Genomic DNA, 26,277 nt, shown 5'->3' with positions numbered 1-26,277 from the left:
CTTTTTTTCTTATTTTGGTTGGTTGATCTTTTTTTTTTTTTTTTCAATTATAAAAAGCATGAGATTGTGGCTTTATCCTTATTCTGTAACATCTTGAGAACAGGTACAACAACAATAAGACTCCTTAAATAGCTAATTTATCCATTGCATATTTCACCCACACTTGAGATTAATAATCAGTAGTAATGATAACAATAATAAAGCTACCAGTTACAAATCTATTCATTTTTCTCCTGTAATGTCAAACTCATTCACTTCTGTTCACATTGACTAATGTTGAAAAACACTTGTAATTCCATAATGTGATATGTATCCCAAAATCATTATCAATTTAGTAAACATTTATTGAATATATACTATTAATTTAGAATTGCTTTGTTAACTGTGTCTTCAAATTTTTGAGGAGGGACTTCTGTCATGTAACTTGAGTCACTAGATATTACTAGAAATGCAGATGCTCATATTTAGTTTTCATGGATCAATTAAAAAATCCTGGGTTTACAGAGCTCTATTCTGTATACTTAGTACTCAATGGATAATTTAAATATATTCTATGTACTCTACTAAAATCAGGAGAAAAATAATAAAAAAGTCAAGCATCACTGGAAAGAGCAGGGTAAAAGAATGTGGCCATGATGGCATCCAAGTACATAAAAAAGTCTACAACAGAACACTCTTCTACCAGACAAAGGAGTTAAATATCATTATAGGATCAAATGCTAAGAAAAGCAAGTTAGAACAAAAGGTCATGGAAACACTGGAATGAGAAGTCAGTTCACTTAAAGATATGATAAAAATCATTCCTTTCTGATGACTTCTAGTGGGATATATCTCAGGGCATTGGTACCCTCCTCTTTGAAACAGAGATACTAGCATAATAAAATAATTACTGTGATAGTAACTAATAATAGTCACATATCGAGGATCCTTCTCAACGCCCCTCTATTCATTATACAATGATTTATTCAACCCAAAACAAGCATAAATTACATCTATGTGGAGAATGGTTGAGGGAAGAACTGAACACTGCTTTTCCTCATTAAAGGAAGAAATTGGTAGTGAATGGAAAAAAATAATGCACATAAAACCCATTAAGTGAAAAAAAAAAGATATGCTAAGTATTTATGTTTATAGTTATCACTGTGATGATTATCACTAAAACTGAAGAAATTAAGCTCAGCATACCTGACTCTTTCTCAAAAATGATTGATTTATTTATTTTTAAAGTCAGAGTTACAGAGAAAGAGAGGGACTTTTCCATCTACTGGCTCACTCCCCAAATGGTCACAATCACCAATTCTGGGCCAGGTCAAAGTCAGGAGCTAGGAGCTTCATCCAGGTCTCCCACGTGGGTGGCAGGAGCCCAGGCATTTGGGCCGTTTTCTGCTGCTTTTCCCAGACAATTATCAGGGAGCTGGATGGGAAGCGAAGCAGCCCGAGGATGAACCAGTGCCCAAATCGGATGCTGGTATTGCAGGCAGCAGCTTTACCTACAGCGCCACAATGCCAGTTCCAGCTTTTCTGACTCTTCATACCAAGGTATGCTGGCTTGGTATTGTATAATGTCTACAGCTCTCTACTACCCTGCACCCATGGCTTCTGGACTGAGAGGCCACCGATTTTCATCAGCTCCCACACATGCACGAATGATTCCCCACCTCCAGAAGAACCCTTCCTAAAACAGACATTGGAAAACCAAACAGGATATTGAAAAATCTATTGCTCACCTTATGGAGTTGAATGTGTGAATGTCATTCAGAGAAGAGAAGCAGTTTCTGGATCAAAGAAAACAGTTCCCCAAAGTAGGAACTGTGTGATTTCCTATGTCACCACCTCAGCATATTTGTCTGGTGCTAGTTTTGGGGTGCCTAAGTATGGGTCAGATGGCTACCCCTTCCCACACAGCATTCTATGCCATGAGAGATCATAGAAAGTATATGGAAGAATGGGGATGCTGTCACACAATACCCTGCATTTAAATCCTGACCCTTGGAGTTTCTAGATACATACAAATGACAGTTGGCCATTCCTGAACCTCATTCACTTCACTTGAAAATGGGAATAATTGTACTATTTACCTCACAGAGTTATTGGGAAGAAAAGAAAGGGGAATTCTTAGAACAAGCTTAGAACAGTGCCTGACACATAAAGAACATTGCCAGCTTTTGTTAATACTGTCACTATAACAGGCTCATTATTCTAGGCACCAGTTAACAGGCAGAAGAAATATGCTTTTACTCTTTTTGCAGCTGCACCTAATCATGATGAATCATAGCATTACAGAGTTGTAAGCAATGCATCCAGATCTGTGAAAGTTTGCTAGGTGTTTTGACTCTCTAAAACACTGTAAATATGAAGTGTCATTTCCAACTTGAACAAATGCAGAGAGGGATGAAAATCGTTTGAGATTAAAGGTATTGACTTGGGAAGAGTTTAAAAGTATTACAAAGGCTGTGATATTGTACATGTGTTTTCTCAGTGCTTAGGATTTTTGATTTTGTATTTGTAATATGAGAATGGTTAATCTCCCTTGTTTATAAATGGAGTCCCATTGTAGTTGATCCTTCCCAGATTGTAAGAGGCTCTGGTCCTTGCAAAGACAAAATGTCTTTAAGTTAATTATTGCCAAGTTCTTCTGATGAACATTATGTGATCTAAACTTGCTATAAACACAGACACGGAGGAGAAAGAGAGAAATGTGTTAAGAAAATGGCTTCTTGCAGGAGAAAAGTCATAAAACCAGATGTGATATAAGTGACTATCCAGGTAAATTGTTATGCCTGGTTAATTTTGTCCTCATTAGATAACTGGGGAAGAGAAACTAATTCCCTTCAGAGTTAATTCTAGTATCCTTTTGAAACTATGAAGGAAAAAATAAGTACTTTGCATTTTAAATCAGAAAAATGTGTGTCATCTTAGTAAGCAATAGGCTCCTTCCCTAATTCACTCTTCCATGCCTCTCCCCATTCTCACATTGTTATTTCAGCTTCTGTACATATTAGAACCTCCCCTTCTATCCACATTTACCTAATGTGAATCAGCCACTGACCACACCATGAAAGAACATAAAACAGCAACTGCCATTGGTGTCTGTATATTTCATCCAACCTCACCCTGACTCCTCTGGTCTCTGCTCAGGACCCAGACTCCAGTGTTGTCTTCCTGATCCAGTTACTGGGTTTGATCTTCTCTCTGCCCATCTCACCTTGCCAGGTCTGTTACCTCCATCTCTTCTTGATCCACTTAACATACCTGCATTCTCTGGTTGCATGTCTCCTGTCTTGCTAGGGAAGTTGATCTTATTCCCCAGAAATTGATCTCTTGACTTAGCTACAAAGAAGACCTGTTTGCAATTGATCCCTGGGCACCTAATGTAGGACCGCACCAGTCTGATTCCAGTTTCACAGAAACAGCCTAAAAGTTATCATGGCCCTCATAACACATGATCTTTTAAAGACATTCACAGAAATATTAAACGAAAATCCTGTGATGATCTTTGGGTCTTCTAGTAACCCCAGTAACATTCATGTAAGCGTATAAATTTTTTAAACATAAAAGAACTTGATTGAGATGTCAACAGCTATATCTGCATTAACCACAGTCCTGAGAGTTTGTTCAATTAAACCTTCTTAATTAACTCAAAGAATAACAATTGTTATTTTGACTGAGAGCAACGTTTACCTCATTTACATGGGAGTATTTGTGATTTCCTGAGCTCTGTCACAGACCTATTGAAACAAAGCTTCCAGAGAGAGGCCTGGGAACAAGCATTCCAGATGTTTGCCATAGAGCAAGTACACACACACACACACACACACACACATACTGATTTGAAAAATCATAAAATTTTCCTTGTATTATACTCTTAAAAATGTGATTTGTTCTTAGCCAGTAAAGAGAAAGACCCTAATGGAAAAGATCACTGTATTCACAATGGTTACCCTTCATCAATGACACCCCAAACATGCAGACCCGTGTACTCCCTAAATATAAATTAGGCGGTAGCAATTTTAGTGATATAAGATGTTTTATTTTAGTGGTTACAAATTTAATATACTTTAGAAAAAACAAGTAGCCCATTAGACCCACAATTTTATAAATATTATTGTTTAAGAAGAGGTTTGGTTTTAAAAATAAGGGGTCCAGTGCTGAGACATAGAAGATGAAGCTGCTGCCTGCAAGTGCTGGCATCCCATATGGGCGCCAGTTCAAGACCCGGCTGCTCCACTTCCAATCCAGCTCTCTGCTATGGCCTGAGAAAGCAGTGGAAGCTTGGGCCCCTGTCACCTGTGTGGGAAACCTGGAAGAAACTCCTGGCTCCTGGCTTTGGATTGGCCCAGCTCTGGCCATTGTGGCATTTGGGGAGTGAACCAGCAGATGGAAGGCCTCTCTTTCTCTCTCTGCCTCTCCCTCTCTGTAACTTTACTTTTCAAATAAATAAATCTTAAAAGAAAAGACAGTTTAGTAATTGACTAAAGAAAACTATTAAGCAAATAATAGTACAGAAAGTATAAGGACATGACAAACTTAAGTAGATTGGATTCAAAAATCTAGTTTAGAAAACAAATGTTAATTAAAAGACACAACTTTCCTGTAAATAAGAGGAAGAAGAACTGGTTTACAAGGGTAGGTATATCAGCTTAGATATTTCAAAAAAAATTAGATACCAGAAAAGTACCCAACCTGGAGTTGAAAAAGCTAAGTTTGCAAACTCTGCTAGCTGTACCACCTATGATCTGAAAGAAATACACCAGCCACCTAGCATTGCTAAGAATTGGTTCCTCAGCCTGAGTGACTCCTAGCAATCTATTGAATCCTGAATTCTAAGTTTCCCTCTCTCCTTCTCCCATCCCTATCTTCTTTCCTTCCATCTTCCCTTCTCTCCTCTCCTCCTTCCTTCCCTTTCCTTTTAGAAAAGTCACTTCTAACCGTGAGGCAAAATCCTTTTTCACAGTCCCACCTCCTGTTCATTATCTATCCTTTTGCCATAAAGGTAGTGCATTTCCCTCAAGTCAGTCCTCTACATTACCAGTAAAAATCCTTGGGGATTTTTAGGGGATGAGTTTTCTACAAGAATGTAAATTAATTTATTAACTAGAATGCTATAGATTGCCTTAGAGGGCCTCAGCATGGGGATGGCTGCAGAGTTGCAAAAGATTATGATTCAGCTCTGCCTCCAATCCTCCTGCAGAGCTCTGGGGAGCCGGGAGTCTACTCTCCTCCTTAGATACTAAGAGGATTCCTTCTCAGGGTGCACGGGGTCTTCCAGACCTGCAGATGAACAGAAGAGCACGGGCGGCAGCCCTGCTCCTCGCAGCGTCCTTGCTGCTTTGGGAACAGGAGACCTAGACAGCAGCTAACACAACAAGCCTAGCCTCAGACTCAGGGGCACATTCCTTATCTTCAGCATCTCACACACTAAGAGCATCTCTTCTAAACTGTCTGCATAAGGAGACTTAGTCCTTCCGGGAGGTTGGCACACACATAAAGTCCATCTGTCCTCTTCCTCAGGGACGACAGCCTGGCTCCCCCCAACACACAGCCAGCCTTTCTCTTGGTGAGGGGGCCATATTTGAACACGTGTATTGGCCAGCCTGTCTAGACAGCGTCGTTTCCCAGTCAGAGCAGAAGAAGGTGGTGCGGCTGGAGCCCCAGAGCTCTCGAGCAGACCTTCTCAGCTGCCGCCCCACACAATATCCCAGCTCGGCTGCCTCTCTGCGGTGTGAGTGGGGGCTGTGTGAACACAGGCGGACAACTGTGAATGGCGCAACATCTGATACAAATTTATCACCGGCTGCTGGTTGGGTGGGGGATAAAGCAAGGAGAAGGGGCTCTGAGTGTTTAATGCACCCTGCCACAACCCAACAGTTTGCCCTAAAGAGCCTTTTCCCAATATGAAAGGATAGGGTCAAAAGTAAGTTGACCCCTGACAGAATGTACAATGATTAGAAGAGGGCTGTCTACCAGCAGCTGCTGGAACCCCACTGGCTCCACATCGGGCTTCCAAGAGTCAGAATCTGAATAATCAACTCAAGATTGTTTTCTCCACCCCTCTCCATCCAGAACACCTCCCCCTAGCCCTTCTCCCCCTGTTTGGAGCAAGTCCTATTCTATTGCTACAGGAAGAAGCATGGCCCTCCAGAGCAGCTGCAATAATTGTGTTCCTATTGTGATGGGGACCTCCTCCTGGCCACCCCCCTACAAGTGGCCATTGTGAGTGGAGAGTCAGTGATTATACGCTCCAGCCTGATGCTTTGGGGGACCCAGCTGCCTAAGTGCTGACACACGAGCACGCGGAAGGCCAGGGAGGGGTGGTGGAGGTGGAGGCAAGAGGTGGGGGAAGCCACGTCTGTGAGATGGCACTGGGACATACCAGACCTTTTGCATAAGTCAAGCCCAGAACAAATGAGGCTTTATCGGGCCCCCATGATGAGAGGGCTCGTCTGCCTTTGAAGTAGAGCTGAGCAAGAGGCCCAGCAGCTTCTCCTCCTTTGGACCAAGCAAACATCCTCCTTTCGATATGCTACATGCTCATTATCTCTGCCCCATTTAATGATTTTTGATTGAAGGGTGGCGGCTGGGCTGCCGAGAGGATCGTTAGAGAGGCTCCATCCAGCCAAGCCCGTAAGAAAGGCTCCCCTTGTGCCTGGGCCTAAATTTGGAATTTCTTAACAGTGTGCGCTTGTTCTTCCAGGCAGATAAGGGCTGAGCGTGAAATTCTTAATTAAGCAATAAATAGAGAGTGGGGTGTCAGCAGATGTAGCCAGTAGCCATGGCAACAGGAATCACATGGGCGAGAGAGCCGAGACTAGATGGAGGCCTCGGGCCTGGGGCTGACTGACAGCTGAAGAATCCTACAAAGCTTGTAAACCAGATTAATTAGCTGACTAATTATTTCATAGCGTTAATGTAACTAAAAAATAAAAATAGTTCACCATGAACTGAAACATCCCTGGAAAAAACAGCAGGGAAAGGAGGCAGCAGGAAATGACTAAAAGGCAGACAAGAGCTACCAGAGAATCAGATTGTGTGAGCAGGAAAATGGGCTTGCTGGATTTCACCTCCAACCTTCAGATAGAACACCTGTTCTGTGGTCACATCCATCCCCAAGCATGACGTGGGAAGTTCCAGTTGGGAACTGCCATTCCCGATGGTTTGTCACGTTGAATATTGCCCCATCTTGGGCTCTGACACAAAGTGTAGTCCACAGGGGCTTTGCCCATGGTCTGCTCTTTACGTAGTTCCCTGGGCAAAACACTCAGTAGTGTCAGAAAAGGCAACCAAACTCATCTCCTTAAGAGATACTTTAAAATGTGGGACGGTATCTTATTCTGTGGATAAGAATTGCTCAATGATATAACATTTAAATCATGGGAAAAATATATCATACACATCCTATTATTGTGGATCTCAGTTATTTTATAAATCTAGTAAAATAGGAAAATTGAAAGGTTTTGACATGTACACTGAAATTGAGACACATAATATTGTTAATATTCTAGGTGGCTGAGGAAGGACTCAAGAGAAATGATCCATTGAGGAATTTTTAGTGCAATAGATGATATTTTCACTAAAACTTACCATATTCTAATACGTGTGGAGCTTTTGTACCACCAAGAAACAATACTCTTCACCTTATGTAAATGAAGCTATTGGAGCATGGAATGATTGCAATGCCAGACACCAGGTAAAAGAGCCAGCCAATCACAGAGGGTGGCTAACATTTCTGTGACTACCTTTACTTTTTTGTTTGGTAAGTAATTTTGATGCTCCACTTTCACAAAATTCTATAAATGTTTGCCTTTAATTGGTAAGTGGAATAACGTAATCAATCTCCTTTGGAAACACAAAAACAAAAGCCTTAAGCTCTGGTCCTGCATGTTCCAAAAAAAGTTGTACTTCTTAAAGATATTTGCTGAACAAAAACAAAACTTGCCCTACTGAAAGGCAGAAATGAAGGGGCAAAACCTACCACATGTGCAGGCTTTTCTTCTCTGGCACATGATCAGTGAGAAGTTTTCTCTCACATCCCTGCCTAGTCACCCTACTCCCTACCCCAATCCTTTCCAGTTGGTGGTCAGTGATTATTTAGTGGGCAGCACACTCTAGTGGAGGGATCCACAGCCAGGAGCCAGAATGCCTGGGTTCTGCTCCCTTCCACATTCGGATGGGCCTTAGCTTAGATTAGTCAGCTGTCTTAACCCACGCATGGAGCAGCCAAAGGGAGGAAGTGTAGAGGTCTATGATTTTTTTTTAGACTTCCTATCCTAAGGGATTGTGGTAACGTTGTGAGCAAACAATAACCAAAGAAGTGGTCAACAGATGAATGAAATGTGGCCAGTTATCAGTGAAGCAGCACTCTAACAAAAAGGCAGCCAAGAAAAGGAGCAGTGCCTGCCGAAAATCTGATGTGGAACTTGGCGGACCTGCAAGAGGCCCAGCAGTCTCCTCCCAGCAAAATGAAGCTTCTGTTTACACAACTCTGCCTATGAGCCTTCATGCCAGGGAGAAGCCCACATGGACTCTGGTGCCTTTTTTAAAAAGATCTTTATTCACTTAAAAGATAGAGTGACAGAAAGAGAGGCAGGGAGGGAAAGAAAGAGATCTTCCAACTGCTAATCCGCTACCTAAATGGCTGCTAAGGCCAGGGCTAGAACTCCATGCTGGTCTCCCTTGGAGATGGCAGGGGTCCAGGTGCTTGCGCTATCTTCCAGTGCTTTCCCAGGCACAATTTCAAGAAGTTGGATCAGAAGCAGAACTTCCTGTGTCAGTTTAACCTACAACACCTGACTGCGATGTCTTAACTACAATGTCTCCATTTAGATTACATGCATCTCATATGAATTATCAAGTATCCTGCCTTATATACAGAGTTCTTTTCACTATAAATACAACACTAACCCACAGTGAATTAAAAATAATACTACCGATGCTTTTGATGCGTCGTAGTAGGTAAAGCAGCCGCCTGCAGTATTGGCATCCCATGTGGGCACCAGTTCGAGTCCTGGCTGCTCCACTTCTGATCTAGCTCCTAGCTAACGACCTGGGAAAGCAGCAGAAGATGGCCCAAGTGCTTGTGCTTCTGCACCTGCATGGAGACCTGGAAGAAGCTCCTGGCTCCTGGCTTCAGATCAGCGCATCTCCGGTCACTGCAGCCATCTGAGGAGTGAACCAGCGGATGGAAGACCTCTCTCTCCCTCTCTTTCTCTCTCTCTCTCTCTCTCCACCCCCCTATAACTCTCCCTTTCAAATAAATAAATAAACCTTTATAAAAAATAATACTACAAATGTTTACTAAGCACTTGCTATGGTATTAGCAGTCTTACTAGGAGTTTTACATGTTATCCTTTATTTAATTTCCTATCCTTTAAGATTGGCCCTATTATTATCCTGCTTCTCAAATGAAAAGGCTGAGATCTGAAAGAAAGAGTACCTGCTCAGTATCCCCTGGCTGATAAGCACTGGAGCTGGAATTTAAACCCAGGGAGTCTGATTTCAGGACATACTCACTTAACCCCAATACCAGGCCCTCCCTTCATAGCATATGTGCCCATAGTCCAAGAGAGAAGCGTGGTTTCTGCCTGTGCTCCCTAAGACACTGCTCCAGTCAGATACTTACCCAGATAGGTGAGTTGTCTCAGCTGGCTGCTGAAGAACCAGTCACAGCTTTGGTCCTGACCAGGTGATGGAAGAGACAGAAGGGAGCGGCCCACTTGACTCCCACAACGTATGAGGATGTCAGGGTAAGGTGGCACATCTGTGTGCACCAGCAGGAGGTAATTCCCATGAGCAAAGTTGTCAAATGTTGCTGAGTACTGGAAAGGAAAAATACAACAGTGTCCAATTAGTAAGAAAGTTGCCCCAAAATGAGCTATAGAAAACATAGTTAGAACCATTTAGAAATAGGATAGTGTAGACCTGGACAGCTAAAAGACACAGGCATAGGTCTTGAATTCCTTTTCAGTTTTCCCCACAACTTGAAAAGGCGGGCAATGATGGGTGTCAACTATTTACAACAATACTAACTTCCAGTGCTGGAGCACTTACCAGACAATCAGGCAGTATGTGAGTCATTTATGCCTTGATTGTTGCTTTTACTGTCCCATGTTATAGCTGATGAAGCTGACACAGGCAGAAGTTCAGTAACTTGCCCATGTCACAAAGCAGGGCCATGCTGGGCCCAAGGTTTCCACCTCTAGAGTCATACCCTACTGCCTTCACTTTATGAAAATTCCCCAAAATGTGCACATGGGAATCTCAAGGAAATGAACAACAGGGACACATCCTTTCTGACAGTCATAGTGGAAAGAACAAGATCCTGTTCTGAATTCCTCCTAACTATGGTATACCTGAAGCAACTTCCATCTGTCCTCTGCTATCCTGTTAGGGGATATTTATGACAACACAAGAGGACAGAAGTGTACTGAAAGGAAGAAAAGCTGAGAGAATCCACTGCATTGGGGGGAGGGCCTAAAACGTATCCACTTTTCACATGACTGTCCCTATTTTTACTTCCCCCAGGTAAAATTCCTTCAACTGAAACCAGCCTGGGGACTCACATGGATCTCTTTTTGCAACTTAACTTTTTACCACAAGGTGGCAGTATGAAATGTGTAAATGCCTGGTTAAGACATTTTCTCTGGCTGCAGACACTTCTATTGGGGCTGTTGGGTTTTGATCTGTAATTTTTAAAAAAATGCAATTCTACAGTGTTCTTAGAGGCTAATTTTCATTGAATTAATTAATTTAAAATTTCAAGAAAAACCATTCTGCACTCAAGATTGAGATTTAAACAGATTCTTAAATTTCCAAGTTAAAAACATCCAAATCTTACATCCAACATCTACTCATCATGCAGCTGTTGCTTTCTTTATCAGCATCAGGTAATGATTAATATTTGCAACCTATTTCCCAGAAGAAAAAATCAGAATTCCTTATTGGGAATGGGACACTTCAATGAATGGATTCCTGGGGTTACCTGCAGAGAGCTGTGGATCCAGGGATTCTCAAATCGCAATGAGTAGGTCTCTTGGTCCAAGAGCAGAGCCATCCAGCCATGAAGGTTAGACAATGTGTCAACTACATAATTGACAGTGGTTGACTTATTTCTGCTGTCAGTCAAGGTTAAATTGTAAGAAACATCAGGAGCATCAGCTCTAGGTTGATTTTAAAAGAGAAACAAATGGAACAAATGAGTTCTAAAGTTATTTTCCTATTCCCAAATTCTTCCCTCACCAAATATAATACACTTTTTCTTTTTTTTTTAATTCTTATATCCTTTGTACGTCAATGAAGGTTTTAGTAATCACCATGTAGGTCAAAACAGCCCAGTGGATAGCTGTCATTGAATTTCTTGCACATTTCACTGGCCTAATATCTGCTAATGGGAATGCTCAGATCTTAAGCCACTAAGAAATGTTACCCTAATGAGTTCATATGTACCAGGACCACATACTTTATCAAAGAAATGTGCACAGGCAGAATTATGCCATAGATCAGATTCATCAATAATGGAGAATATATTATTTTTATTATGACATATTCCTATAGTGAGTATAGTGAGCAGTGACTGAGACTCAGGACCTGACATGCCTGGACACTCAGACACCCTGCTGCAATCATCCAGCAGGAGTGGCTTTGTAGCTGAAGAGGAGGTAGCCTATCTCCTCTCCTTGCAGTTTATCAAATTTCCAATGCTCACTGCCATTATAGAACCTTAGTGTTCTTGAATTTGCTTCTTAAAAACAAATATTGTGGGTGTGCACTTGGTGCAGCAATTAAGACAATGCTTGGTATGTATGCATAACAAAGCAGAATGCTGGATCTAGTACAGGCTCTTCCAGTTCCAAACCAGCTTCCTGCTTATGCACTCACTGGAGGCAGCTGGCCCTGCCACTCGTGTGGAAGCCTGGATTGGGCTCCTGGTTTCAGCATTGCCCAGCCCTGGCTAATGAGGGCATTTGAGGAGTAAATTATCGGATGAAAGATGTCGATAGATCGATAGATCGATAGATAGAGATAGATATCTCTCTCCTCTTCAAATAAAATGAAAATAGATCTAAAATTTAAAAAATGGACATAAGTTGTGAGATCCTTAAGTTAGAGATGTCTTCCTCTTGAAATCCTCTGCCCTGGCCCAGGCCACTTTACACAATGGCACTCAAATCATGTGTGTTTTGGAATGAAAAATGCTGGATAAGATCTTACTTTAAAAGCAGTCAGGGCCATTTTCCTAATATATATAAAGGGTTTTGAGAAAAACTGCATTTTACCAAATGAGGAAATTGAGGCAGAATATGGTAAAAGTTATATGTGAATGTCATGGGCTACAGCTATAAATTCATAACCCAGTATCCCCCAAATTATTCTATACAGCCCATCCAGTGAGTGATTTTAAGACTACTAAAATATAAATATTTTTCTCCACATGCTAAGATCCTAAAAGAAAGTCAAAATAGAAATTAAAATAATGTGAATGTCAGAAAAAAAAACCCCACACATTGTAATTGTCCTTTCTCTTTTTGGTTTTCATGAGAATCTTTAACTGTCGTGTTTTGCTGTAGGCAGATAATTAAATTCTCAAAGCAGAAGAAAATAAGACAAAGGAGGATGTTTGTTTGCACATTGAGGTGGGACACAAGTATATCTAAAGCTGATTAATAAACCATGGCATATTATAAAAAGCAACTTTCAGTGTTGAATGCTAGGCATTGAAGTCAGAATTAAATGGGTATAAATTGGAAATAAAGATCAGTGCACAATGGAGGGTGTGAACTTGGACAGATATCAATGCTTTTTCAGCTTTAGTTTCTTCTTTAAATAAAATTCATCATTGTAAATATATATTTACTTAGCTGCAGTGAAACTTAAACAATGTAAAGCACTCAGTAGCCTTAATCATGCCCACCAATGCCTACATACAATTCACCTGGTACAGAACCTCAACTGTGCCAGATTGGTCACTGTATAACTTATCTCACTGTCTGAAATTTTACCCAGGATATTTGATCATTTGAAATCATACGCCAAACCTTTCCCAGTACAGAGCACTGACCCTAGCTATGCAGCATATATATTTCTTTTAAGATTAAATATGCTCATTTCATCTCTTAATTACATGAAATAAAATGGACAAAGAAATGCTCAAGGCATTTTGAAATAAAATAATTATTCATTCCCCAGATTTTCTTTTTTTTTAAGATTTATTTATTTATTTATTTGAAAGTCAGAGTTACACAGAGAGAGGGGAGGCAGAGAGAGAGAGAGAGATCTTCCATCTGATGGTTCACTCCCCAATTGGCTTCAACTGCTGAAGCTGTGCCGATCAGAAGCCAAGAGCCAGGAGCCTTCTCTGGGTCTCCCATGTGGATGCAGAGGCCCAAGCTTGGGCCATCTTCTACTGCTTGCCCAGGCCACAGCAGAGAGCTGGATGGGAAGAGGAGCAGCCGGGACTAGAACCGGTGCCAACATGGAATGCCAGTACTTCAGGCCAGGGTGTTAACCCACTGAGCCACAGCGCTGCCCACCACTTATATCAGGCCTTAAGTCAGAACTAGAGGACAATAATTAACTCATAATTATCTAATAATCTGAGAATCAGAATGGTCCTGAAGCCATACGTGCCAACTCCCACTCCACTGCATAAACCCCTCTGTGATATTTCTTCCTTTCCCATCTTCTAGCTGAGGTTGTTCACATCCTCAAATAGAAGGCTGTTACATTTGTGGAATTTATTTTTAAATTATAATCTTCAGAAAACTATAAGAATGCTAAACTCCCTTCACATTTACTTTACTTTTTTTTTGTTAATATGAAGAGAACAGATTTCATGCATTCCATATGTACAGTTCCAAGAAGGCAACCACACTTCCCTCCCTCCTCCCCATCCCTCACTTTCCCTCCCCTGTATTCTTTTCATCAGTCTTTGCATTTTAATCCACACTACCTTGACAGGCTTACTTCACCACCAACCGTAATATTCAACAAGTAGGAAGACCTCAGTTACACAGGAGAATAAACAAGGGCTAAAAATCACAATCATATCATAAGATGTCCATTTCATTCCTATACATTTTTTGTATTCTATATTAGCTGCAAATAACAGAGAAAACATATGGTATTTGTATTTTTAAGACTGGCTTATTGGCCAGCGCTGTGGCTCACTAGGCTAATCCTCCGCCTTGTGGCACTGGCACACTGGGTTCTAGTCCTGGTTGGGGCGCCGGATTCTGTCCGGGTTGCCCCTCTTCCAGGCCAGCTCTCTGCTGTGGCCGGGGAGTGCAGTGGAGGATGGCCCAAGTGGTTGGGCCCTGCACCCACATGGGAGACCAGGAGAAGCACCTGGCTCCTGCCTTCGGATCAGCGCGATGCGCCGGCCGCAGTGGCCATTGGAGGGTGAACCAATGGCAAAAAGGAAGACCTTTCTCTCTGTCTCTCCCTCACTGTCCACTCTGCCTGTCGAAAAAAAAAAAAAAAAAAAAAAAAGACTGGCTTATTTTGGCCAGCGCTGTGGCTCACTAGGCTAATCCTCTGCCTGCGGTGCCGGCACTATGGGTTCTAGTCCTGGTTTGGGCGCCGGTTCTGTCCCAGTTGCTGCTCTTCCAGTCCAGCTCTCTGCTGTGGCCTGGGAAGGCAATGGAGGATGGCCCAAGTGTTTGGGCCCTGCACCCGTGTGGGAGACCAGGCTCCTGGCTTCAGATTGGTGCAGTGCACTGGCCGTGGTGGCCATTTGAGGGGTGAACCAATGGAAGGAAGACCTTTCTGTCTCTCTCTCTCACTGTCTAACTCTGCCTGCCAAAAGAAAGAAAGAAAGAAAGAAAGAGAGAGAGAGAGAGAGAGAGAGAGAGAGACTGGATTATTTCATTACATAAAGCATAATGGTTTCCAGTTGCATACATATTTCTGTAAAAGGCAGAATTTCATTTTTTATGGTTGAGTAGTATTCCATAGTGTACATACACCACATTTTCTTTATCCAGTCATCAGCTGATGGACATCTGGGTTGAGCCCATGTCTTAGCTATTGTGAATTGAGCAAAAATAAACATGGGGATACAAATAACCCTTTCATATGCTGATTTAATTTCATTTGGGTAAATAATCACAAGTAGGATAGTTGGGTCATATGGTAGATTTATTTTTAGATTTCTGAGAAATCTCCATTTTGTTTTCATAATGGTTGTACAATTTTATATTCCCACCAACAATGGACTAAGGTACTTTCTGCCTATATCCTCACTAGTATTTACTATTTTTTGATTTTTGCATGACAGGCATTCAAAAATGGAGTGAGATGAAACATCATTGTGGTTTTTATTTGCATTATTAGCTCAGGCTAGCCATCCTGAGCATTTTTTATGTGTCAGATGGACATTTGTATTTCATTCTTGAAAAATACCTGCTCATGTCCTTTGCCTCTTTATTAACTGGATTATTTGTTTTGCTGTTGTTGAGATTCTTTTATAGATCCTCGATACTAATCCTTTACCAGTTCTACAACTTGCAAATATTTTCTCCCATTCTGTTGGATGCCTCTTCACTTAGTCCAATATTTCTTTTGCAGTGCAAATGAACTATAGACCAATATTCCTGATGAACACAAATACAAAAATCCTCAACAAAATACTGGGCAGTTGAGTCTAACAACACATCAGAAAGATCATTCACCCAGATCAAGTCAGATTTATCCCTGGTATGCTGGGATGGTTTGATTTCTGGCTTCATTCCTTTATGGTCACAAAAGATGCATAGTATGATTTCAATTTTTTTGGGATTTGTTGAGAGTAGCTTTATGGCCTATGATATGGTTTATCCTAGAGAAAGTTCCTTGCACTGATGTAAAGAATATATATTGCTGTGGGAATGAAATGTTCTGTAGCTATTAATTATGTTCATTTGGTCCATAGTGTAGAATACCTCTGTTGTTTCTTTCTTGATTTTCTGTCTATTTGATCTGTCCATTGATGAAAGTGGGATGTTGAAGTCCCCCATTATTATTGTATTGGAATCAATGTGTCCACTTAGATTTAGTAATGTTTGCTTAAATAGCCAAGCATCTGGCATTGAGTGCATATAGATTTAGTATAGTCCCATGTTCCTGTTCAATTGATCCCTTAATAATTACATAATGCCCTTCTTTGTCTCTTTTAACAGTTTTTGTGTGTGTTAAAATGGATTGATTTTGTTTGGTATCAGGATAGCCGCACCTGTTCATTTTTGCTTTCTGTTAGCATGGATTATATTTTCCATCCTTTCACTTTCAGTCTATATGAATTGGTGAGGTGTGTTTCTTGTAGGCAGATAATGATGGGTCTTGTTTGTTGATCAATTCAGTCAGTCTATATCTTTGAATTGGAGAATTTAGGCCATTTACATTCAAGGTTATTATTGATATGTAACTACATGGTCCTGTCAATTTTTATAAATATTTCTACTATCTGCTTTTTATTTCTTTTTTACTTTTACTAGATTTTTTTCCTGTCACATTCTTTTTTAAGTTTTATTTAAGTCATACAAGACTCATGCACTTTATATATACAGATTTAGGAACATAGTGATTCTTCCCACCCCAACTCCCTCCCACCCATGCTTCAAAAATTCCTCCTCTTTCTCCCATTCCCACCCTTAATTTTTACAAAGATCTCTCAGTTTACTAAATTATTGTATGGGTAACCCTATACTAAGTAAAAAAAAAAGTTCAACAAATAGTATGAAGAAAAAAATACTGTTCCTCAACAACAGAGACAAGGGTTGCAAACCATTATCAAATCTCACAATGTCCATTTCACTCCAATACATTATATTTTAGGTACTCTATTAGTTATCCCTGATCAGGGAAAATACATGATACCTGTCTTTATGGGACTGGCTTATTTCACTAAGTATAATGGTTTTCAGTTGCATCCATTGTATCACAAAAGACAGGATTTGATTATTTTACTTTACAGCTGAGTAGTACTCCATAATCATATATATTCCATAATTTCTTTATCCAATCTTCAGTTGATGAACATCTGGGTTGATTCCATATCTTAGCTACTGTGAATTGAGCTGCAGTGAACATGAGGGGTACAGATAACTCATTCAAATGCTGACTTCTTTTGGTTTGGGTAAATTCACAGGAGTGGGATGGCTGGATGATATGGTAGGTCTATTTTCAGATTTTTGAGATATCTCCATACTGTCTTTCACAGTGGCTGCATCAATTTACATCCCCACCAACAGCAGACTAGGGTACCTTTGTCCTCACATCCTTGTCAGCATTTGTTGCTGTGGATTTCTGTATCAGAGCCATTCTAACTGGGGTGAGATGAAACACTGTGGTTTTGATTTGCATTTTCCTGATGGACAGTGATCATGAAGATTTTTTTTTCATATGTCTGTTGGCCATTAAAATTTCCTCTCTTGAAAAATGCCTGTTCAAGTCCTTGCTCATATCTAAAGTGGGTTCTTTGTTTTGTTGTTGTTGAATTTCTTAAGCTCTTTGTAGATTCTGGATATTAACCTTCTAGCAGTTGCATAGTTTACAAATATTTTCTACCATTCTTTCAGTTATTACTTCACATTGAGAAGTATTTCTTTTGCTGTTTAGAAGCTTCTCAGCTTGAAATAATCCCATTTATCTGTGCTTTTGATTTCTTTTCCAAGAAGTCTTTGCCTATGCCAGTGTCTTTCAGAGTTTCCCCAATGTTCTCTAGTAATTTGATGGTATTGGTTCATAGATTTAAGTCTTTGATCCATTTTGAGTCAATATTTGTGTAAGGTGTAAGGTAGGGGTCTAGTTCTGTACTTCTGCATTGCCTTCACATTCTTTCTTAATGATGACTATCATGCTCTGATTCTCTGTGTAGCATATCCTCAAGACCATTTGAAAGGCTGGCCATGTGATGACAAATTCTTTCATTTCTGTTGTTTGGAAAGGTCTTTATTTCACTTTCATTTATACATGAGGGTTTGCTGGGTACAGTATTCTGGGTTGACAGTTCTTTTATCTTAATACTTGGACTATATCTCTCCATTCTTTCCTAGCCTGTAGAGTTTCTGATGATAAACCAGCTGTTATTCCAACTGGGGATCCTCTGAATGTAATCTAATGTTTCTCTTGTGCACATTGTAAAATCTTTTCTCTATGCTTTACTGTAGAAAGATTGACTATAATGTGTCATGGATAAGATCTTTTCTGGTCATGTCTATTAAGAGTTCTATGTGCTTCCTGTACTCGGATGTCTCTAACTTTCTCCAAATTAGGGACGTTTTGCTGTTATATCACTAAATAGGCCTTCTAATCTATTCTGTCTTTCCATACCTTCAGGAAATCCTCAGATACCTATGTTTGGTCATCTGATAGCATCCCATAAATTTCAAACACTATTTTCAGTATTTCTATTTTGTTGTTGTTGTTGTTGTTCTAGCTGGATTTATCTTCTAGCTTAGATAGTCTTTCTTCTGCCTCACTAAGTCTGTTGTTAAGGCTTTCCAGTGTATTTTCTATTTGACATATTGAATTCTTCATTTTGAATATTTCAATTTGATTTCTCTTCAATATCTCTATCCACGGCCGGCGCTGTAGCTCACTAGGCTAACCCTGCCTGCAGCACCTGTACTCTGGGTTCTAGTCCCAGTAGGTGCGCCAGTTCTGTCCCGGTTTCTCCTCTTCCAGTCCAGCTCTCTGCTGTGGCCCGGGAAGGCAGTGGAGGATGGCCCAGGTGTTTGGATCCTGCACCCGCGTGGGAGGCCAGGAGGAAGCGCCTGGCTCCTGGCTTCAGATCGGCACAGCGCGCTGACCGTGGTGGCCATCTGGGGAGTGAACCAATGGAAGGAAGACCTTTCTCTCTGTCTCTCTCTCTCACTAACTCTGCCTGTCAAAAACAACAACAACAACAAAAGAAAACCTCTATCCCCCAGCAAAATTTTTCATCCATGTTTTGTATGGATTTCTTTATCTCATGTATTTATTTCTCTGTGTTTTTGAGCAATCTTATGATCATTCTTTTGAATTCCTTTTCAGGCATCTCATGAATCTTTTCATCTTCACATTTTGATATTAAACTGTTATTGTGTTCCTTTGGATGAGTCACATTGTCTTCTTTGTTCATGTTTCTTGTATTTCTTCATTTATTTTTAGGCATTTGTAGAAATACTTTTTTTTTCCCTCTGTTGGCTATTATCTTTGAACTATGCTATGCCTGTGTGGCTTAGTGGAGTGTCTGTTTTTCAGTGGATATCCAGAGGCTTGTTCTCAGTCCCAGAAGGTGGCATCTTCTCGAGTCCCTGGCTGCAGGAGTTAGCAGCCTAGTGTCCAATCAGTCGTTGCTGCATGTTTGCACTGTGTATGCTATCCCATGGCATCTCTTCTTTCTCTAAAATTTCCACTACAAACTTCTCTCCAATTCTCCCATGGAAATGCACTTATTCTGATTTTCTTCCCATGTCTTTTCCCTATTCAGCCATCTTTGCTCTCCCCATTTGCTCTCCCTAACCTTTTGTCCTCAGTCATCCTAGTTCTTTCTTCTCCTATTGAATCAAGAGTCTGTCTAGCACACTAGTCCCAACCAATATATTTATTCAATGAAAATCATCTTATAAGAAATAAATTTAAATTAGACTTGGTTAGAAGAAGCAAATTGGAAGTAAGAAATATCAAAAAATAGATAAGTTGGCTAGAGTAGGTATTGGGGTTGGTATTTAAGATCAGATTCCCCATGGTCCACTAGAAAATAATTCCAAATTTTTCAATTTTTGAAAGCACATCCTTTCAGCTCTCATTGGGAAACTTGGGCTCTGAAAAATCAATCACAAGACCTAAATCCAAGAGAGGACTGATATATCAAAGTGTCCAATTGATGATTTACAGTAAGAAATAAAACACTTATTACTTTTTGATAAATAAATAAGCAAATTTTAAATGCATCAAAACACTTCAACTCACTACTGAATGTTATTTTTCTCCACCATAGAAGGCTATTCAGAAAGTCACAATGAGTACCAGGAGATTTATTAGAAACTCACTAATCAAAGGTGATAACTAATTGATTGTAAGTTATCAGAGTTTGATGGAGGCAACCACATATCAATAGGACATTTGCCAACAGGACTTAAACATCTATTTAATAGTCAGAAAATTGCTATGGATCACATACAAACAGTACACACTAATTTGAGATTCTTGTTTAGGAAAATGCTGAGATTTCCTTAAAAATGCATGTGTCTCCTATTCTAGTCAACTGCTCTCAGTGAAGCCACTTTTAAAGTATAACTATAGACCAGAGGAAGAAAACTATTTGTTCAAATGTTTCCATAAACTTACATATAATTCTCCCTGCCTTAATAACCTATATTTTTGCCATTCTTTTCTTACCTATCATTCCTACCTTCTTGACAGTTACATAAGTGTTTTATGTGATAGTATAATTAGTTGGGTAGATATTTCCAAAATTTTTCTTAATTCCAGCAATGTGACCACAAAAATCCCTCTGGTCACCTTAATAGATTTAATTATTTCTCAATTTTTTTTTCCATTAGCAGCATATTTATAAGTCATTTTTTAGAGTGTTTTATGTTCTTATTTAATTTCTATATGTTGCAGATAAAATTTTCAAAGGAATCATTTTTCAGAGTCTCTTCAGTTTCTGAAGGCCCCTATAAACATAAACCCCTCTTGAGATAGTATCAAACCACCAGACTGTACTTTTCTTTGAGTCTTCTGTACATGTATTTTGATGCTTTTTTTCCTTCTAATCAGCATCTAATAATCTGATACTATAATCCTTTCTTCTTTCCCCTTATCCTATGCATTATTCCCCTCATGCATTGTCTTTTTTAAAAAAAAATATTTTATTTACTTATTTGACAGGTAGAGTTACAGATAGTGAGAGAGAAGACAGAGAGAAAGGTTTTCCTTCCGTTGGTTCACTCCCCAAATGACCACAACAGCCAGAGCCACACCGATCAGAAGCCAGGAGCCAGGTGCAGGGACCCAAGCACTTGGGCCATCTTCTAGTACAATCCCAGGCCATAGCAGAGAGCTGGACTGGAAGAGGAACAACCAGGACTAGACCCGGTGCCAAAATGGGATGCCAGCACTGCAGGCAGAGGATTAACCTAGTGCGCCACAGCACTGGTCCCTGCACTGTCTTTCAAATCTCTGAATTTATTCAGCTACATGAATCCAAATTTATTCAGGATCCAATTCCATAGGCACTCATGTGCAGCATTAGCTTTCTGTTGTACAGCCTAAGAAGAATGTTATCAAATATACCTTCATCACAGCAAGTAGTAGAAAAGGTCATATGGTACACTCTGAAAGTCAAAAATATAAAAGACCTATCCCTGAATAGGCAAGATGCCTTGATTGACCATTACCAGGGCCAAAAACAACCAATGTCAGATCAGCACCTATCCATCTAGGCCAAATGCCAGCACTGACAGTGGTGGGCTCTCCTAAAAGCACCAAAAGAACATCAATAGTCAAAGAACACCATGAAGAAAATTTACCAACCATAATTACTACAATTTTCGCTTGCCCTAAATAGCCACCAATTTCCCAGTGCCCTAAATAGCCACCAATCTCCCTCTCTTTACTGTTAATGAAGCAAAGGAGCACACAAGTATTTCTAATTTGGAGGAGCCAAGGGAGTCTGCATGGGCCATTAGCAGCAGAGAGTTTCATTACTAAGGGAAGAAGTCTCTCCCTGAATTTCTCATGGCTTTATGTGCAAGAAATCAGAAGGCAACCAGTCCATTTGAAGTATTAACCCTTACCTCTGTATCAGCAACAGAGCCTGGGGACAATCGGAAACAGAAGAGGTCTGTAAGGTTTACATGATGCTTTTCTATTCTCCCTGGGGTACCGTAATTTTTATGCTTTATAAAAAATAATCAAACCTGTTTTAAATTAAGGGGTATGTTCTGTTATAAATATAACACTATCACTTGAGAAAACTTCCCAGAAAAAGCACCAGTTTACCATACAAGTTGCTTAAACTGTTATGTAATTTAGTACCCATGCACTGTGCAGAACTGTTGAATGTATACTGCCCACAAAGGATTTGCTAGCCAATCAACAATACCAATGAGAACAAATATTAACTCCCTGGTTTGTGTTTACCATTAGCTTACTTTTCCTCAGGGTCCATATCTCTGTGTATTAAGAAAAACACTGCACTGAGCGCTAAATACTCTTGATTTGGAACAATTGCGAAATAAACCCCTTATAATTACACATCTCCTCAGCCAGACACATCAAAATAGCTAATCTCAAATGGTGCTGCAAGCATCTCCTGAATATTTGTGGTTGCTGCTGTTGCTCCCATCTTTTTACTGCATGAAAAGGAAAAAAAAATTGAGCACAGCCAACAAATATCTGTATCATGGCTTTGCACATGCATCTTTTGAAAATAGACTGAGCTCATAACAGTCTTTTTCACAGAACCACCATTCCATACACTGGCCTGCCACCATCAAGGCATATTTCATGTTCATCATTTTTCTTTTTTTAAAAGATTTATTTATTTATTTATTTGAAAGGCAGAGAGAGAGAGAGAGAGAGAGAGATCTTCCATCCACTGCTTCACTCCCCAAATGGCTACAATGGCCAGAGCTGGGCCAATCCGAAGCCAGGAGGCAGAATTTTCTTCCAGGTCCCCCACGTGGTTGCAGGAGCCCAGCATTTAGGCCATCCTCCACTGCTTTCCCAGACACATTAGCAGGGAGCTAGATTGGAATAACAGTGGAGTAGTGGGGACTTGAACTGGCACCCATATGGGATGCCAGCACTGCAGGCAGCAGCTTTACCCAGTATACCACAGTGCAGCCCCAGCAACTTTCTCTATACATAAATTTATTGTCTCAGAAATACTTCAATATTTCTCCAAATAAGATAAGAAACCAAAGATGAAAGAAACTAGACACTCATTCTCCAATTTATTTTTAATCTTTAATTTCAGATACAAAATAGAACTAGTCAGTAGAGAGTAAAGTTATATTATATAATAATTCTTGAGTTTCTAGTGGGCATAGCCCACACATCACTCCTCCAAGGCATTTCAGATGTATATTTCTATCTTTGGTTAAAGATGGCCAAGAAAAAATTTATTGTAGAGAAGCCTAAAAATCAAACTGGCACCTGCCGCCTCTAAGCTAGCAGCTACAGCTTTTGCAACATACTTTCTGCTGTCACATTAGGACAAATGCTTGATCTGCTGAGCCCAGCATGAAAGGCTGCCTCAGAACACAGGAATACCATTGTTGGAGCTATGCAACCAGAGTGAGACACCCATTTGTCAGGAGTATTGGAAACAATGTTCTGCATCATATAGGAATTTAGAGTAAGAAGCCTGTCTTCCTCTCATACACATACACACCTGGTGCTAAGGTGGAGCTTACAGACATCAGCTTACAGACTTGCCTCTCTTCCCAACTCTTTATTTAGTATTATCAGGTTCTAGCTCCCAATAAAGAAGATGAGAGTATTTTTACCGCAGTATTAGGCAGATGCTACGTCAAGGCTTTTTAGAGTGCTAAGTGGTTAAACATTTACCAGTGCATAACTGTGCCCTTTATCATTCATGAAACTTAAAAACCATGTAATAGTGCTGCTGATATTCCTCAGTTTGGGTCCATTTTGGTTTTTCGATCTTTATTCTGTTTCTGTAACTTCTGCTGCCAAGAGAGGATAATATATCTTACAATTTTCCTGCCTCGTTCGGTATTTTTTTAAGGACTGAAAAGATACCATTAATGGAGCCAGGTCTATTTATCCCTGGGAAGGAGAGGTAGGTGATTACTAGGGGAAAAGCTAGGCCAAAATTTCCATTTGAACTCTTCCGTACTTTTGCATTTATAGAGGTAGGGGGTGCCTCATACTTTGAATGGTGACACATTAAGAGCAGTTACATAGGTGAAAACTGAACGCAAGCACTACAGGAGAGGATATTAAGCAAGATCTAAGAATCACCGTGATCAACAAGAACATTAACCACTTCTTTTCCAGGAAAGGCAGGAAGGAAGAAGCAGAAGGCACTAAGGCACAGTGAATCAGAGTATGTCCTGAGACACTCCAGATTTTATGACCACCAGGAGGTTTTGCTAGATCAGTACAATGTCATGAGATTATTGGACATTATTCTCTATTTTTCAGGAATTGGACTAAATTTAATTGTCTTGCCAGGCATTGATTTTACAGAAACATAAAAATCCACAGACTTTTTCTCAATTAGTAATATGCTGTGCATTGCTTTTTGAATAACAAAGGTAAGATAGTAACATTTTTTTGAAGCTTTTATTTATTTATTTGAATAGTAAAGTTACAGAGAGTGGTTCACTCCCCAAATGGCTGCAAAGGCAAGGGCTGCACCAATCCAAAGCCAGGAGCCAGGAGCTTCTGGGTCTCCCATGTGAGTGCAGTGGCCCAAGTATTTGGGCCATCTTCTACTGCTTTCCAAGGCCATAGGCAGAGAGCTGATTGGAAAAGGAGCAGCTGGGACACGAATTGGTACCCATATGGGATGCTGGCACCACAGGGTAGCGCTGGCCCAAGACAGAAACATTTTAAAGACAGAATTTATTGGGCATTTACTACATGCCAGTCAATGACTTTGTGAGATAAATGCTATGATGTCCATTTTATTAAAAATTTTACTGAAAAAATGAAGCAAAATGAGGCAAAATACACATAAGAAGGAGAGAAACTATGACTTATACCTACAAATGAGTCTTAATCACCTCTCTATTCTTCAGTCTCTGAAAAACAATTCCACAACTATGAATATGTCCTGACTGTTATTTATGAAGAAACTATGAAAAACTCATAAATATTGAGTGCCAGACTATAATATCATGCAAACTCTTCCAATTTTTCCCAACATCGATCTAATCAATAATTGGAAGACAGAATCAAGGCTTGATTTTTTTGTTTTTATATCTAAATAAGTTGATCACAACTGAAAAGGCTATAGAGTGCTCTAGACCATGGAAGCTAAGCATTATGAAATGAAAAGGGTAAAGAAGTTAAATGCGCTTAAGGGAAAGGATGCAGAGAAGGGAGGGTGGAGCACTGAGAGATGACCCTGAAAGCAAGGCATGAAGTTCTGCAGGTGAAAAGTAAGAGCAGCCTGGACTAAAGAAGGGGAAGTTGGAAAGGAAGACTTATAAAGACTCAAGAGAAACTTTCTTAGGATATAAAATGTAGCTAGTAGGTAATTAATGTGGGAAATAGAATAAGAAGATGAGTCAGAGATGACTCCATGTTTCTAGTTTAGACAGTATTTATCTCAGTGGGATTATGAAAACCCAGGGAAAGACCATAGGTCCCATATTGTCAATATGAGTTTGAGAAGGTTATTAAACATTGTATGGAAATATTAGCAATACTGATGCTCAAAAGAAATATAGTATAACCTATTAATGCAGATATCATCTTAAATTTTATCAGATATCATCTTAAATTTTATAGTAGTCACATTTTAAAAAGTAAAAAGAAACAGGTGAAATTAATTTGAATAATAGCTTTACCTCATATCCAAAGTATCATTTCAACATAATATAAGCAAACTATTAAGATACTTTACATTATTTTTTCATACTGTCTTAGAAATATGGTACACAATTTACCTGTAACAACACATCTGTTTGTACTAGCTACATTGCACTACATATGCTCAGTAGCCATCAGTTTCTCATGGCTAAAATGCTGGACAGTGCAGATTCTAAGAGTGGTTGGATAGAAGGGTCTGGAGAGCAATACAGCAGTGTAGACTGTAAGGAAAAATCAGGGATCATCATTGAAAGTTAACTGATGCATGAAAAGAAACCTGGTCACCAGGGAAGCACATATGGCATGAGAGCAAAAAACATATCCTAACAGAATCCTAAAGAATACAAGCATTCAAGAGAAGTTTACAAGGAAATGGAGGAGCACACACAAAATAGCTATTGATAATAGCATCCTCCTTCTGTATAATGATCTCTGTTTAGAAGAATTCATTTTACTAAATTTTGAGACTTATAAATTCAAGAATTATAGTGGGCATATCATCATTATTGGATCCCTGCAGAAAAAAATAATGGCTACTGGTATACATTTTTTTTTTTTTTTTTGACAGGCAGAGTGGACAGTGAGAGAGACAGAGACAGAGACAGAGAGAAAGGTCTTCCTTTGCCGTTGGTTCACCCTCCAATGGCTGCCACGGCCAGCGCACTGTGGCCGGCGCATCGCGCTGATCCAAAGCCAGAAGCCAGGTGCTTCTCCTGGTCTCCCACGCGGGTGCAGGGGCCAAGGACC

At 40.0% G+C, this 26,277-nt stretch overlaps 1 protein-coding gene across 31 annotated transcripts in view; it reads right to left on the bottom strand.

Moving 5' to 3' along the window:
* Window positions 1-26,277, bottom strand: part of PKHD1 (PKHD1 ciliary IPT domain containing fibrocystin/polyductin) — a 524,425-nt gene that overhangs the window by 248,589 nt on the left and 249,559 nt on the right. For all 31 annotated transcript variants that reach the window (XR_016234007.1, XR_016234005.1, XR_016234006.1 and 28 more), the window contains 2 exons: window positions 10,979-11,156; window positions 9,620-9,815 (listed from right to left, as the gene is read on the bottom strand). Coding sequence is in view for 21 of the 31 variants with exons in the window: in XM_089333174.1 (XP_089189300.1) it covers window positions 9,620-9,815; window positions 10,979-11,156 (374 nt within the window). In the remaining 10 variants the exon portion in view is untranslated. The remainder of the gene's footprint in view (window positions 1-9,619; window positions 9,816-10,978; window positions 11,157-26,277) is intronic.

This window comes from Oryctolagus cuniculus, chromosome 5 (assembly GCF_051225735.1).
Source record: "Oryctolagus cuniculus isolate XC-2025 breed Fujian yellow rabbit chromosome 5, ASM5122573v1, whole genome shotgun sequence".
NCBI lineage: Eukaryota > Metazoa > Chordata > Mammalia > Lagomorpha > Leporidae > Oryctolagus > Oryctolagus cuniculus.
Note: the sequence above shows the minus strand (reverse complement) of the source record. Positions and strands in the feature narration are given on the sequence as shown.